Source organism: Pteronotus mesoamericanus, unplaced genomic scaffold (assembly GCF_021234165.1).
Source record: "Pteronotus mesoamericanus isolate MK-2021 breed Mesoamerican mustached bat unplaced genomic scaffold, CSHL_Meso_final scaffold_167, whole genome shotgun sequence".
In the NCBI taxonomy this organism is placed as follows: Eukaryota; Metazoa; Chordata; class Mammalia; order Chiroptera; family Mormoopidae; genus Pteronotus; species Pteronotus mesoamericanus.
The window spans coordinates 24,584,693-24,598,227 of record NW_026555308.1 but is presented as its reverse complement, the minus strand read 5'-3'; the positions used below and the strand labels follow the sequence as shown (position 1 = coordinate 24,598,227).

The following is a 13,535-nucleotide window of genomic DNA, read 5'->3' as shown; positions in this document are numbered from 1 at the left end:
CCGGCATACTTCGGGCGGCGGCGGCGGCGGCGGCGGCCAGGTTAGGCGAGGCGAGGCGGCGGAGTGCCGTGTACGGCAGGAGGTGGCGGGTAGAGGTGTGAGAGTGGCAAGGTACTGAGGAGTTGCCAGGCCAGTGGGGCCGCCGCCGCCGCCATGCAGGAAATCATCGCCAGCGTGGACCACATCAAGTTCGACTTGGAGATCGCGGTGGAGCAGCAGCTCGGGGCACAGCCGCTGCCCTTCCCCGGCATGGACAGTGAGCATGGGGCCGGGGTCGGCGGGCAAGGGCGCAACCGACTCAGACCCGGGAACCCTCTCCCTCGGTCCTGGGACTCGGACTCCGGAACCCACCTTCCTCTGATCTTTGATCCCCTGGGGCTAGCTTAAGACAGTCTTCTGGAGGGAAAGACCGTATCTGGCTGTTCAAGTAATTATAGAATGAAAGCGGGTATCCTGGGTTGGAAAACCTTCCTCCACCCCCAAACACTCGCCAACTACAGGAAAGTGCTGCATAACCCTCTTTCCCATATCCAGCTCCCACTGTGATCTGCCTCTTCTTACTTTCATCGAAACTGGGCCGTTGGGGGAGTCAGGCCAAGACAAGGTCCAGTTCTCCCTGAGAAGACCCCCAATTAGTCTTTCAAGCTCCATTCTTCTCCTGGGATTCACACTTCTGAGAGCCTATCCCTCACTTGTTTTATGGACTCCAAGTCTGGGTCTTTTGATCACACGCAGGCTTGTGCCTGAGCTCCCTTTTCAAACTTTTTCAAGTGCAAACGACTGACACCTCAAGGATTCCCAGTTCCACCACCTTAAGTCTGTCCTAGCAAAATCTGCCTGCTCCCCAGAAGTCAAGGAAGCCCGTGCAAGTTAGCAAGTAGAGACACGAAAATGGCCTTCAGAGATGCTGGGTCTTCAGCAATTCTGAAACACCTGCTGATAGAGAAAACTTTGTGAAACCGAAGGTTTATTCTGATAGCCATGGCCAGTGAATTACTGGGCTCATTGGAACAACTTATCCTGAGCCAACAGACTTCTACCATATGCAGTCAGCCTGTATTCTCTTGTGCCCTTCACCTGAACCAGCTGCATCTGTAGAAGCAAAAGACTGTTCCTTTAATAATTGTGGTGGTATTGGATATTAAGAGCAGTCCCTCCTCTGTGTCTTCAATTATGCTCTCCCCTCCCTAATAGCCTCTCTCTCTCTGGAGCCTGTTCCTTCTTAGAGCCCCCATTCACTTGTGGTTCCTGTGAGATTGTTTCCTCTCTCTGCCTCACTTTAGCGCTCTAGAAGGTCCAAGCACCAAGTAATTAATGTTGATGATTTTGTGCCCCATTCTTCTCCCACCCACTCCCAATTCCTTGAAAGCATCTTTATTATAGGAGGCTCTCAGAAAGCCCTGAATAATGACTGGTCTCAACATACATGCCTCATTTTGCAGGGAATGAATGAAATAAACAATTTTTATTTTTTTGCTTTGTCGAATTTTGCTTTTTTTTTTTTTTTTGCACCTATTTCCTATATCATGAACCCTTCATAGGGTTTCTTTTCCCTGCCTTCAGATGTCACTAGTAGCAATTGCACCTTGCTTTGTTTAACTCCCCTCCTTATCTCTCCTCTCTACAGAGTCAGGGGCTGCTGTCTGTGAATTCTTTTTGAAAGCTGCCTGTGGGAAAGGTAAGAGACCCCTGGTTCCTTTATGTTCCTCCTGGGGTGCCTTCCACCACTCTGCCCTTTAGCAGACTTGTAGGCCATCAGGTCTCTGGGTTACATTGCCTTCTCCACACTAACAGTGTCCCAAGGTGAAACTGTGGTTTGGATAGGCTAGGAACATGATGAGGTATTCTGTGTAAAACCTAAAACACTGGACTTAACCTGGCTCTGAATCTCACCTCACTTTCCTTGTGGCCACGAGCTGACCTTTATGACATGAACAGAAGCTACTAGCACTGAGATGTTCAGGAACTTTCTCAAGGTCAAAGAGTTAGTGAGTGGCTGAGCCCACCACAGTCTGCACAGGCTCACTGTCCTCAGTGTCTTCTCATCAAAAAAAAAACCCCCACAATAGTCTGTCTCATGGAGTCTTGTTCATACTAACCGGGCCCCCACAGAGGCTACATGAGTCGGACTATTCATATGGAAAAGTATCAGCTGGGAAGGACTTTACATACTATGGGTAGGTCTGACCATTTTTCTTTCTATAGGAAAGTTCACTTGGAAACTAAATTTTAATCACAAGCTTAAATAGGGGGCACGGAATTGGAGCAAAATTGGTTTTAATGGCTGATTTTAGCAAGTTTTGGTTCTATAGCTCAGTCATTTACCATACCAGCTAGCTAGTTGGAATATCATCGCTCCTAGTCTAATTCCCATGTCCTTGCTCAGTATTTCTGCCTTTCCGACCTGCCACCATCTGTTAGCAAACTGTCCTTAACACAAGCACTATGACGGTCTCTTTGTTAACTAATATAGTAGCCACTAGCCACATGTGGCTATTCAAATTTAAACCAATTAAAAGTAAATAAAATTAAAAATGCAGTTCCTCAATCATACTAGTCATATTTCAACTGTTCGATAGCCACGTGTGGCTACTGGTTGCCATATTGGACAGCATAAATATAGAACATTACCATCATTGCGGAAAGTTCTGTTGAACAGGGCTGGTCTAGATCTTTCCCAGTCACCACCTACTTCTGGTCAGGCCTTCCCAGTGGTCCCACCAGGACACTTTAGAATTGCAACCTTCCCAGAGTATGGCTTTGTCCTATCTGTATGGATGATTGCTCAGGTCCTGCTACAGAAGACAGGCCTCCCCCGTTTTCTCTGCAGTGCATTTCTTCAATTCTGTAGTTGATTGTCTTTCTTAGTTATTGGAGGCTACATAGGCAATTTTAACTAAAGATGGAGCTTGCCTGAAGTCTGGGCTTCTTCTGGTGGTCCTCTTTACCTTCTATCTTTTAGGGCTTTGTTTCCCAAACCCCATTTTTTCTTTAACTACCCCTACAATGTCTGCCATGTTTGTAGATCATGGAACTATTCTTTACTTAAATAAAGAAATAAGTTCACTTCTCCTCCACACCGCCATTGGGCTTGTCAAGTCTCCATCTTACAGTAAAATCTGTGAAATCATGATTTTTTAGTTAGATTTTACTGAAGCACATTAAAATTAAATATATAACTATTTAAACTTAAAATGTGTGCCCCTGTACTGCCTAAAATCACATAGCCTTCTGCCAGGGGCAACCAGCATGTTCTGGGACATTTTGCTTTCAGGTGCTTCAGGGAGGTATGGGGAGAAGGCACCTTAGCTCCCCAAGGCCCAGTGCCCCTGGGCTCAGGGCCACATCTCTCTTTTCCTCCACAGGGGGCATGTGCCCATTTCGCCACATTAGTGGCGAGAAGACAGTGGTGTGCAAACACTGGCTGCGGGGGCTGTGCAAGAAGGGAGACCAGTGTGAGTTCCTGCACGAGTATGACATGACCAAGATGCCTGAGTGCTACTTCTACTCGAAGTTTGGTAAGGCAGTTCTGTGAGGTGTGTGGCAAGGCCCCTCCCTCCACCCGAAACCCCCCCTCATCAGTAGCCCTGGGGAGGCTCCACCAAGAACCAAGACCCAGAGGAGTTAAGCAGCTGCTCAGGCACCCACAGTATCTACCATCTCCCATCTTTCCAGCTTCACATGAGAACCTTAGGCATTGCCCTCCAACCTCAACTGGCCCATTAGTCATAGGAAGTTTTGATTATCTAATAATCCCTACATCTTTGTAGTGTTCTGTTTTTTGAGCACTTTCAGTTCCATTGGGAATTTGAGACTAATGAGGGTCTCCTGGTGGACGGGTGAGCAGTGCAGCTGGCTGGAAACCTTGTTTCTGCTCAAGTCAACCTCCCTTAAATCAGCTTCTTACTGTGTGACAACTGAATGCCCCCCGAGCCAGAGTTTGTTTTCTTCTCTCTGGGCACGTGATCCCATGTAGCAGTTTGTCTGTCCGAAATATCCCTTAAGAATAGCAAGTTTGGAGGGATTACATTCTGGTGGCAAAGAGCCCTGCTCTTCACCTTGAAACTGAGATTGCCTTGATCCCTGCTTAGGGAACACATGGCCTAAGCGGTCCTGAGTGAACTGCATGGGGAACTGGGGCTGGCCTGGGGCTCAGCCAAGCTCTTGTGCTCTCTGACAGAACTAGAACCTCCTGGCTCTCTGCCCTGAGCATTGATGAGGAAAAGGGCTTGTTGGTCAAGATGAGGGCTAGCTCTGGCCTCAGGACTGCTGGCCCCAGGCCCTGTGCAGAGGCCCAGTGGGAGGCTGGAAGCCTGCTGTACCCTTTGTGGTCGGCTGAGGAGCGCTAGACCTGCTGCATGCTTTCAAAGCAGTATTGTCAGGGGAGACGCTAATTATTTCAGCAGCCCAACAGGCTTGGCCTGCTGGCTTATTAATTACAATTGTGGTTCTTTTTTTAAAAGGCAGCACAAGCTGAAGTCAAAGCACAGGCAGACAGAAATGGGACTCAGGCTTCCCAGCCCACAGCCCCCACCCCACCTCCCCTTCCCAGCCACACTGGAACCAACATGGAAGGAAGCAGCAGCTCCTCCATGGGAGCCTTCTCACGTCTGGCCCCAAAGGCAGAAGCCAGCCCTCACGGGCAGATTCTTAAAGGTGCCTCCACAGGCTGGCCTGGGTTCCCTGTTTCTCTGCCAATGATCCTCGGCCCAGCACCACCACCCCCGCCAAGTCCCCCCGCCTTTGTGGCAAATCCCTGCCCACCATTCCCCTGAAGACCCTCACCTGGTGCAGATGTACTGCCTGCAGCACCTTTCACCTGTGACATGGTGCAAGGCCCTTCTAGGCCCTGAAGAGACAGTGGTGAAAAAGGCCTGTTCCCTACTCCATGGTGTTTTTGCCCTAGTAGCCCAAGGAAAGAAGCAGCGTTATGCCATTGAGACAGATAGAGGAGAGAACTGTGCACAATAAGTGCTCTGAGGAAATAAACAGTGAGGGAACCACCTGAGGAATTTCCTTTAGGTAGAGTGACTGGGAAGGCCTTTCTGAGGAAGTGAGACCTGAGCTGGGATCTGAACACTAAGAAGGGGAGAGTCCTGGCAGAGGACTGTCTTAGAACAGCTAGGGGGACAGTGTGGCTAGAGAGGAGGCGGCGGCTGGGGAGGGGCGGGCCAAACCACATGGGGACTTGTGGGTCTGGGAAGGAGCTTGTATTTTCCCAGACTGGCCATCCTTTCATGGGTGACATAGATTGGGAAGAAAGGACAAGCATGGAGTTGGCTGAACCATAGCTGGGTAAAAGATGCTGGTGGCAGCTAGGCCGATTGCTCCTGAGACAGCTCCTCTCTTTAAGGCTTCATTGCCTTCTACCACAGGGACCCAGCTTCAATTTCCAAATCTTCCCTACTTTTGTCCTAAAAGGTAGACTCCTCAGATTTTTCCCCCATCCTGGCTAGTGCATGTGAAAAGCTGATCAGAGAACAGTAATTTCCTGGCCTCAACGGGTACATTTGCCTATCTGGGCACACCACAGTACCGGGGGCAGCCTCTTTGGGTAAGGGATGGCACCGTGAGCTATTTGATGATATAAGTGTATACCCTGTGCCCACCTCTGTTAATGTCATTGACCCTTGTGGCATAATGGACACATATGAGGGAAGGACCTTCACAGCGCACGTACAGGTCAGGAAACCAAGGCTCTGAGGCACTCTCCTGAGTCTCAGGGTTTGCCAAGCTGGGACCGGACACCAGAAGCACCTGGCCCTCTTTGCCACACAGTGGGCCCTGGCCTTGGGAGAAACCGAGGTGGGTCTAGGTCCAGCTCTCCCAGAGCTGCCCCAGGTGGATACATATCTGTATTTCCCTGCAGGAGAGTGCAGCAACAAGGAGTGCCCCTTTCTGCACATCGACCCTGAGTCCAAGATCAAGGACTGCCCTTGGTACGACCGTGGCTTTTGCAAGCATGGTAGGTGTCAGAGTGGCTGGACCCCCTGCCAAGAGACCAGTCCTCTTTTCTATTGCTCATGTGACCCTCTACCTGTCCTGCCTATTCCAACAAAATATGGTGTTAGGCATTGGGGGCTAGTGAGGCTTTTTTACACTCTCAGCTCACTTGAACCTCCCGGAGCCCCTGTGTGGACCGCTTTTTCAGTAAGGAAACTAGTATTTTAGAGGTTGTGTATCCTGTCCAGTGTCCCCTGTGAATGAGAGGCAAAGCCAGCATTTGAAGCTCTGCTTATGCTCTCTGTACCCTACACGGTGGTCTGGGCAGGGCTCTGACTGTCAGAGGGGCACGAGGGTATCCCCTGCAGAGGGAATGTCTGAGTGACCTGATGCTTGACTCCACAGGTCCCCTGTGTAGGCACCGGCACACGCGGAGAGTTATCTGTGTGAATTACCTCGTGGGATTCTGCCCAGAGGGGCCCTCGTGTAAATTCATGCAGTGAGTAGTCATCCCCTGTTCCCCCAACTCCCACACTGTTCTTGTGCTGTCCTGCACATCTTTCCTGAGCTCAGTTGGGCTTTGTCACTGAGTGGTGTTAGCACAGTGCCTGGGGCAGGGGCGGGAGGTTGGGGAGGGACCCTTGCTGCTTCCTGAGCCCACAGGTGGCCCTGCCTAGACCAACATGTAACCTCTATTGAGCACAGCCATGAGGGAATCTGATGAAAGCTATGGGCTCTGTGCTCCAAAAGAATTCAAGCACATATGGCTTTGCATATTAGTTAGGGCCTTCAGGTTAAGAACCTGTGCTCTAAAGGAAGGGAACTATAAAGTGTCAGGATCTCCGGTATGGAGATACTGAGCTTAGGGTTTCACATACACTAGTTCATGTAACTCTCACAAGTGTGAAAGAGAATGTCCTATTTCACACATAAGAGCACTGATGCCACTCAGCCACTAGCCAGAGTTGCATGGTGGTAGGGGGTAATGCCTGCTCAAAGGCAGGTCTGCAAGTCTCCGAAGCCAAGTCCTTGCCCAGCGGGTGCAGTGTTCCACTCCTGGGCCTCAGTGCACCTGTCACTTTGGGTGGTTGAGGGGATACAGAGTAGTCTCCCCCTACCTTGCTGCTTCCTTCTGCACTGCCAGCACCTGTACAGGAGCAGTGTCCTGGTAGCTGCCACATGGTGGGCAGGTGGTCTGTGCTCTTGACTTGGTCCCACTCCCTAGATGAGAGCCCAGGAGCCCACAGGTGGCCCAGGGGTTTCTGCTTGTGGGGCAGGCAGGCAGGCCTGTCCCCCAGGGAGTCTCTGTTGTCAGAGAAAGTTAGACCCTGCAGGGGAGAGTATGTATTAGAAGGGGTTTCCATGCTCACAGCCCCTCATGGAGCAAGCTTGTGACCTCTGACAATACCAACTGCTGTTTCTCTCATTTCTCTGAGCAGCACTTTCCCCAGGTCTCAGCCAGGTATAAGCAGAGCTGGGTCTGGGCCCAGGCTTGTCAGCTCTGTTCTTCCTGCTGTCCTGTGGCCTCAGGGGCAGAGCTGAGTCCAGGCGGTTTGTGTTCTGTGCTTCAGTTGAGAATGACCGTGATAGCCCCTTGGCCAGAATTTGAGAACACTGCCTGACCTAGCTCCTCTTTCATCTCTTCTCTTTTTTTCTCATCCCCTCTGGCTGTCGGGTGACCAGCCCTCGATTTGAACTGCCAATGGGAACCACCGAGCAGCCCCCACTGCCGCAGCAGACACAGCCTCCGACAAAGGTACCGTGTCCTGGCCCCGCCTAGGCCCTGTGGCACTGCCAGCCCTGGCAGTACCCTTGCAGCAGAGAACTTGGTGCCTGCATCTATGCACGATCTGTCATAGACCCAGCTGGAAACTTTGTGAGAGGAAGGGATAGGACAGGAGGGGAGTCTCTCTGAATTCCAGCAGAAAATTCAGGGAGCAAAGCAGTTTGCATCTGCCTCTAGAGATGGAGGGCTGTCTGCTGGACCTGAACACCCACTTGGTTTCTCTTCCCTTGCCTGGCAAGTGCCTCGGCGGCTCAGCAGCACCCTCCTTGAGCCTATCTCGGAAGCCAGAGTGGAAGGCAGCATGAGCGCACCACATGTCAACCGCTCTTGTCGTATAGGGAGGGGCTTGCCTAAGGTACCGCAGCTGGGCAGGAGCAGATCTGGAAGCAGAACCAAGACTGGCAAGTTCTCTAGCCAGTGCTGTGATCCTTCTGTGTGGATGTTCCCAGCTGCAGGGAAGGCTGGGAGTAGATGGCTGAAGGCCCAGCTGACTCTAGTTGTCTAGACAAGACGGGGTCCTACAGCCCAGCTGATTTCCTCTCAAGCAGGAGGAAAGAGGGAAATGCCAAGGACAAATGGGAATCTGCAGCAGCCTCCCCAAAACCAAGGGCACCCTGGGTTTGGTTACTGGAGTGGGGGTGGGGGGTGGGAGCCCAGAGGAAGTGCTGGCCAATGAGCTAGGCAGGGTCTCGACAGGCTAAGTAAACCCACCTGCCAATCTTGAGCCTTCTCTCTTACCTGGCTGGACTCTGAGCCTGTTGCCAAAGCCCCGCCAGGTCCTCCTTAGTGCTGGAGGCTGAGCAGCGAGAAGAAATGTCTGCACTTGTTATACTGACCCCCGCTCTCAAGAGGTTATGGGGCAGACCGGATAGGATTCCTCATCGGCAACGCTGGGAATCCCTTGGTGTGGGTGCAGCCTTGACAACCTGGGTGTTTCTGTTTCTGGGTACCTGCACTTGTGAAGGCCAGAGCCAGAAACCACTTGGTTGGGAGGTGGCCTTGCTGTCCAGTCCCCACCCCAGCAGCCCCCGTCACCCTTGCTCACATGACTCCCTAGCGGAGGGCCCTCTCAGCCCCTAGACCACAGGTCAGCGTGTCAGCCTCCAACTGTTTTTCTGTGACTGTCGCTCGCCGTGTAGGCTGCTAAACATCTGGCTGAACCAAGCGTTCATCCTGACCTGAAGCTAGAACCTCAGAAACAAAAGTAAGGCCTGCTCATGCCCCCGCCCCACTGCCCCAGAGACCTCCTCGTCTCTTTGATGTTTTGTTTTCTACTTTTATTTTTCGTTTCTGTGTGTCTGCATGGTATTTTTCGGGCAGCAGCTCCTGCCATCATCACCAGATGTTTCTTTTCTGCCTGCTCTCCCGAGCGGGGCCACTGCAGAAGCTGGTCATGCGGGAGCAGTCCCGCCCTCTTTTTTTCCTGTCCCCATTGGTAGTCCGCGTGCACGTGTTTTCCGCAGTAAAACCGTGTTGTGTAACTCTTTCCAGCAAAGTAACAATCCGCCATTACAAAGGTCGTCCTCCTTGATCCAGTTAACGAGTCAGAACTCTTCTCCCAATCAGCAGAGAGCCCCACAGGTCATCGGGGTCATGCAGAGTCAAAACAGCAGTGCAGGCAACCGGGGACCCCGGCCATTGGAGCAGGTCACCTGTTACAAGGTGAGTCTTGGGGTTGGAGGGGGGATAGGGGTGTTCACAGTCAGTAGCCATTCCCTCACTCCCCAAATAGTTCATTTTGTGAAATGAAAAATCTTTGTTTTTGCTGATTGTAAAAGTAGGCCACTGGTGGGCTAGAGGCCATCCAACTTTCTTCCACACTAAGGCCAGGTGAACAATTAAACACACACTGTTCAATGAATGGAGTGTACTTGCAAAAGGAAGGACATCTCTCAGAGGCCAGAAACAAAGTAGAAGCGGGAATCCAGGCATGAGAGTGAGCCCTGGAGCCTCTGGTTGTCCTCAGATCCTGTGTGAGCATACTCAGTGGAATGTTTCAAAGCTCTAGACCCACACAGAGAAATCAGAATACCCTTCTCACCCCCTACATACACACAGACATAAAATAGGACACTCAGTGAAAGAGTAAACTTCTTAAAACCCCACTAGAAGACTTGTCATTCTTGGCTCTGGATGGAAAGAGTTGGGGGGAATCCCTTGAGAATTCATAGTCACTGGTGAGAGCTAAAAAGCTAGTTTTCTAACCTAAAGTAGTCCCAGATTGGCTCCTGGCACCTGGCTCTTTGGGGAATTTATTCTCAACCCAGGTCACACAGAATTTGCACAGCTAGAGTTCCGAAAAATGAGTGCACAATTAAAAATCACAAAGTGTAGGAGGAAAAAACCGTGTGAGTCAGTAGAAACAACCAATAATTGAACTAGACTTCAAAAACTTCAGACTGGGATTTGTTAGAAGGAATACAAAGTGCTTTTTGAAAGAACTTATTGATAACAAAGACGTGTTTAAGAATCAAAGGAAGTGTTGTCCCTTATCCCCACCTTTTCTAAAATAGCCATTTTACCCAGTATATTCTGTTCTCATGTTTTTTTAGTTTTGTTATTCCTTTATACTCCAAAACCCCTGATGGGGACCCCACCAGGAATCCCTGCACCCCACTTGGAGAGCTGCCCTTCTCAATTTGTTTTCACACAAGCACCAGTATAGTATGTATTTTAATATAAATGGAGCAGGCCCTAGTATGTACAATGTTCTATACTCTTTTCTTTGTTTCTTCACAATATATTGTATTGTAGATCTATATCAGTATATGTAAATCTTATCTTTTTCAGTGACTGTATAATATAACCATAATTTATTCTACCAGTTTTCTGTTGGTAGACAATTATAATTTTTGCAGCTAAAAACAGTGCTGAGTCTGATACTTAGACATTTGTGAGCTCTTGTCTGATGATGTCAGGAGCATTCATGTCTGCAAGTAGAAGGTCCAGGTCAAAAGGCATATATTTAAAATGTTCATAGAAAAGCCCACTCACTGGGTATTCCTCAAGGCCATCAGACACTCACTGAGCACATGCTCTGTGCCAGCTCTGCTGAGGAGACAAAGACTGCTGTTCCTGGGGATGGGTTTTTGTTCTCAGGGAAGGGGCAAGGCCAGTGCCCAAAGACACTGAAGTTAAAAGTGCACATGGATTCAGGGAAGGCCTCAGATTTCTTAGCCTGAGCCAAAACAGGTGAGAATACAGAGGAGGATGTGAAGGTGAGGTGAATGGGGGCTCTTGCCCAATGCAGAGCAGCTTCTGGCCAGTCCTCAAAAACTTAGCTGCCCTGAAGCAGTAGAGCTGTCATCTTGCCTCCCTGTAGGACTCTTCAGCAGGGCTTCTGTGAAGCAAGATCTCCTAAGTCCTTGAACCTTAGAAAGATGGGGTAGGGACCTGCTAACCTCTTCTTACCACAGGCTTTAGAGTTAATATTAAAGATGCCATGTGGGAATCCTGGATTACCCAAAATCAGCTGTGGAAGCTGATAGACACACTAAGTGCTATGAATGAGCCCATACAGTCCCTCCCTCTGGTCTCTGGTCATCACATCAGCCGAAGGACTAACAGGCAGCCACATAGGCCACTGTACCACACAGGTCAAATGTACAGACAAGAAAGACTTAAAAACATGAGGATGACATGCTCGGAAGTAGAGCAGCCAAGAATTCTGGGTAGTAGTGATGACCAAGTAGAGCCCCACAGTCCAAGCTGAGGGAGGGACTAGGAAGGCGCTGGATGCCAGGTTTGTGCGGAGTGGGTGCCCCTCCCGTCTCTGGACCCCTTCCTTCCTTGTTTGGTGCTTGAGGCTGCCATTCACTTCCCGTCTTAGAATTCTGCTTTTGAGGAACAAGAGTGAATGAAGGGAAGTTTTAAGGCAGGGACTGGATCATTAGAGCTGGGACAAATCAGGGTCACTGCTAGATTTTTTGAGGTGATTTTACCAGGTCTGTTCACCCAGTTCTAATCATTGTCCCATCTCTGATCCTGACTGGAACCTGTCTCCATGGGTAGCTTAGGCAAATGTGCAAGAACTAAGAGGGAAAATTTGGGTGCAGCCCACACTCAGTGTCCACAGCAGTGAATCCCTCCCTGCATTGAGGGAGGAGCCAGGTGCCTTCTCTCTCCTTGTTCCTTCCCATCTCCAGGGAGTCAAAGATCGGTGCCTCAGAGGTAAGTGTCTGGTCAGCCATGCAGAAGGGCTTGATTCCTGGACAGGTAGGGGAGCTCTGGAGCCATGGGCCTCTCTTCATCCTGCCACCCGCCATGAGAACCTTTCTTTGCGCGGGCCCCATGTGCCCAGCTGGGTGAAGGAGCTCCCTACCGTGTGCTCTCAGATCCCCTGGCTGTAGGGGTCTCTCTGTTCCACTTGATGAGTTGTTGGTTGCAGTTTGTGTCATGTACCTTCTATAGTTCCTTTCCCCTTGTATTTGAATGAAAATCTGTACCACTGAGAGTTTGAGTCCCCATTCCCAACCTGGTATTTGGTGGGTGCTGCCTTACATGAAAACTGCATTTGAAAACTTTTTTGTTTTCTTCCCTTACTGCTATTTCCAGTGTGGTGAAAAAGGACACTACGCCAACAGATGCACCAAAGGGCACTTGGCCTTTCTCAGTGGACAGTGACAGCAGCTGGAGACAGCTCAGAACAGCCCAAGGGACCCCGTTGTGGGGACCACTCTGGGCCACCCTTGGGAGTGTGCATTTAACTGTTCAATGCCAGTGTTAGTGCAACTCTGGCTGAAGCTGGCAGGCAAGCACACTGGGGTTTTTCAATGTAAGGGGCTATGTCTGTCAGTTCCCCTATCATCTTGCTGTAATTTTTTTTTTTTTAAGGGGGACATGTGCTCCATTTCTGTCCCTCAAGTCAGCATCATGTTTGTCTAGGCATCAACACTTCCTGTGTGGGACTTCCTGAACACCGCCCTCTGGAAAGGGGAGGAAGTTGCCCGGAAGAGCTTGTGCTAAGCCGTTCTGTATGAAAGACGGCCCTTCCCCTCAGTCCTCATTAAACACCAGTTCTTGGTGACCCCAGGGACAGGTGGATCATTAAAACTGCAGCTAGGTCATGCCTGCTTCCTCCATGTCCTGCTGAGTTTAGAAGCTGTGCCTATCAATGTGATTTGAACAAGGCAGCTCTTCAGGGCAAACTCAAGTGGACTTGTTGCCTCAGCTTGGTCCTCTTCCAAGCAATTGAGAGGAGAGGTGCAGGGCTCTCAAGTGTGAGGGTCTTTTTCCTCTGGGCCTATTTTCTTGGGGCACATGCTTGACAGTGTTTAAGGTATACCTTAAACTGGAGCTGCAGACAACCCTTTAAATAGATGACGCAGTCCACCTTTGCACCTACCTCCAGCCCCATCAAGTGTCTGTGCTGTCACCTGGACACCTTTGGCCTACAGAGACTACCCTAAGCCTGGAAATGTGAAACCACCTGGAACCTGCTGGGCAAGGGGGCCTATCCAAGTTCAATTGTAAAAACAATTTTTATGACGTTGATTAAAGCTTGTTTTTTAAGCTGTGTCTCATTACTTAAGACACTCCATGCCAAAGAAAGGATCTTGCTAGTGGCTGCACTAGCTGCCTGGCACAAAGCTTTGACACTGGTGCCTGCTTGTCCCCCTTCAACAAATGGATCTCCAGAAGGGAAGCGATGCTGCCAGTGAAAGGTCTTTGTACTGGCAGCTAGAAAAGTCTAGAAGCTTCGATTTTGTAACAGCCACCTGGCAGGTCCCATTTCATCTCAAATGTTGGATGATATTTATTCAAATTTGGGTCTTGGAGATACTTAGCCCCCAGCATCTCACCCTCT

The 13,535-nt window shown here is 50.1% G+C and overlaps 1 protein-coding gene across 3 annotated transcripts; it reads left to right on the top strand.

Moving 5' to 3' along the window:
• Positions 1-8: 8 nt before the first annotated feature.
• On the top strand, positions 9-13,223 carry CPSF4 (cleavage and polyadenylation specific factor 4). Of its 3 annotated transcripts, none has more exons than XM_054589856.1 (8): positions 9-256; positions 1,628-1,678; positions 3,366-3,518; positions 5,870-5,965; positions 6,349-6,442; positions 7,627-7,699; positions 9,299-9,391; positions 12,284-13,223. In XM_054589856.1, the coding sequence occupies exons 1-8, from the start codon at positions 154-156 to the stop codon at positions 12,350-12,352; spliced, it is 732 nt and encodes a 243-aa protein (XP_054445831.1). In that variant the 5' UTR covers positions 9-153; the 3' UTR covers positions 12,353-13,223. The 3 variants fall into 3 exon arrangements, with proteins under 3 accessions (XP_054445831.1, XP_054445830.1, XP_054445829.1); XM_054589855.1 differs by having other exon boundaries at positions 9,296-9,391; XM_054589854.1 differs by having other exon boundaries at positions 9,221-9,391.
• Positions 13,224-13,535: the final 312 nt, after the last annotated feature.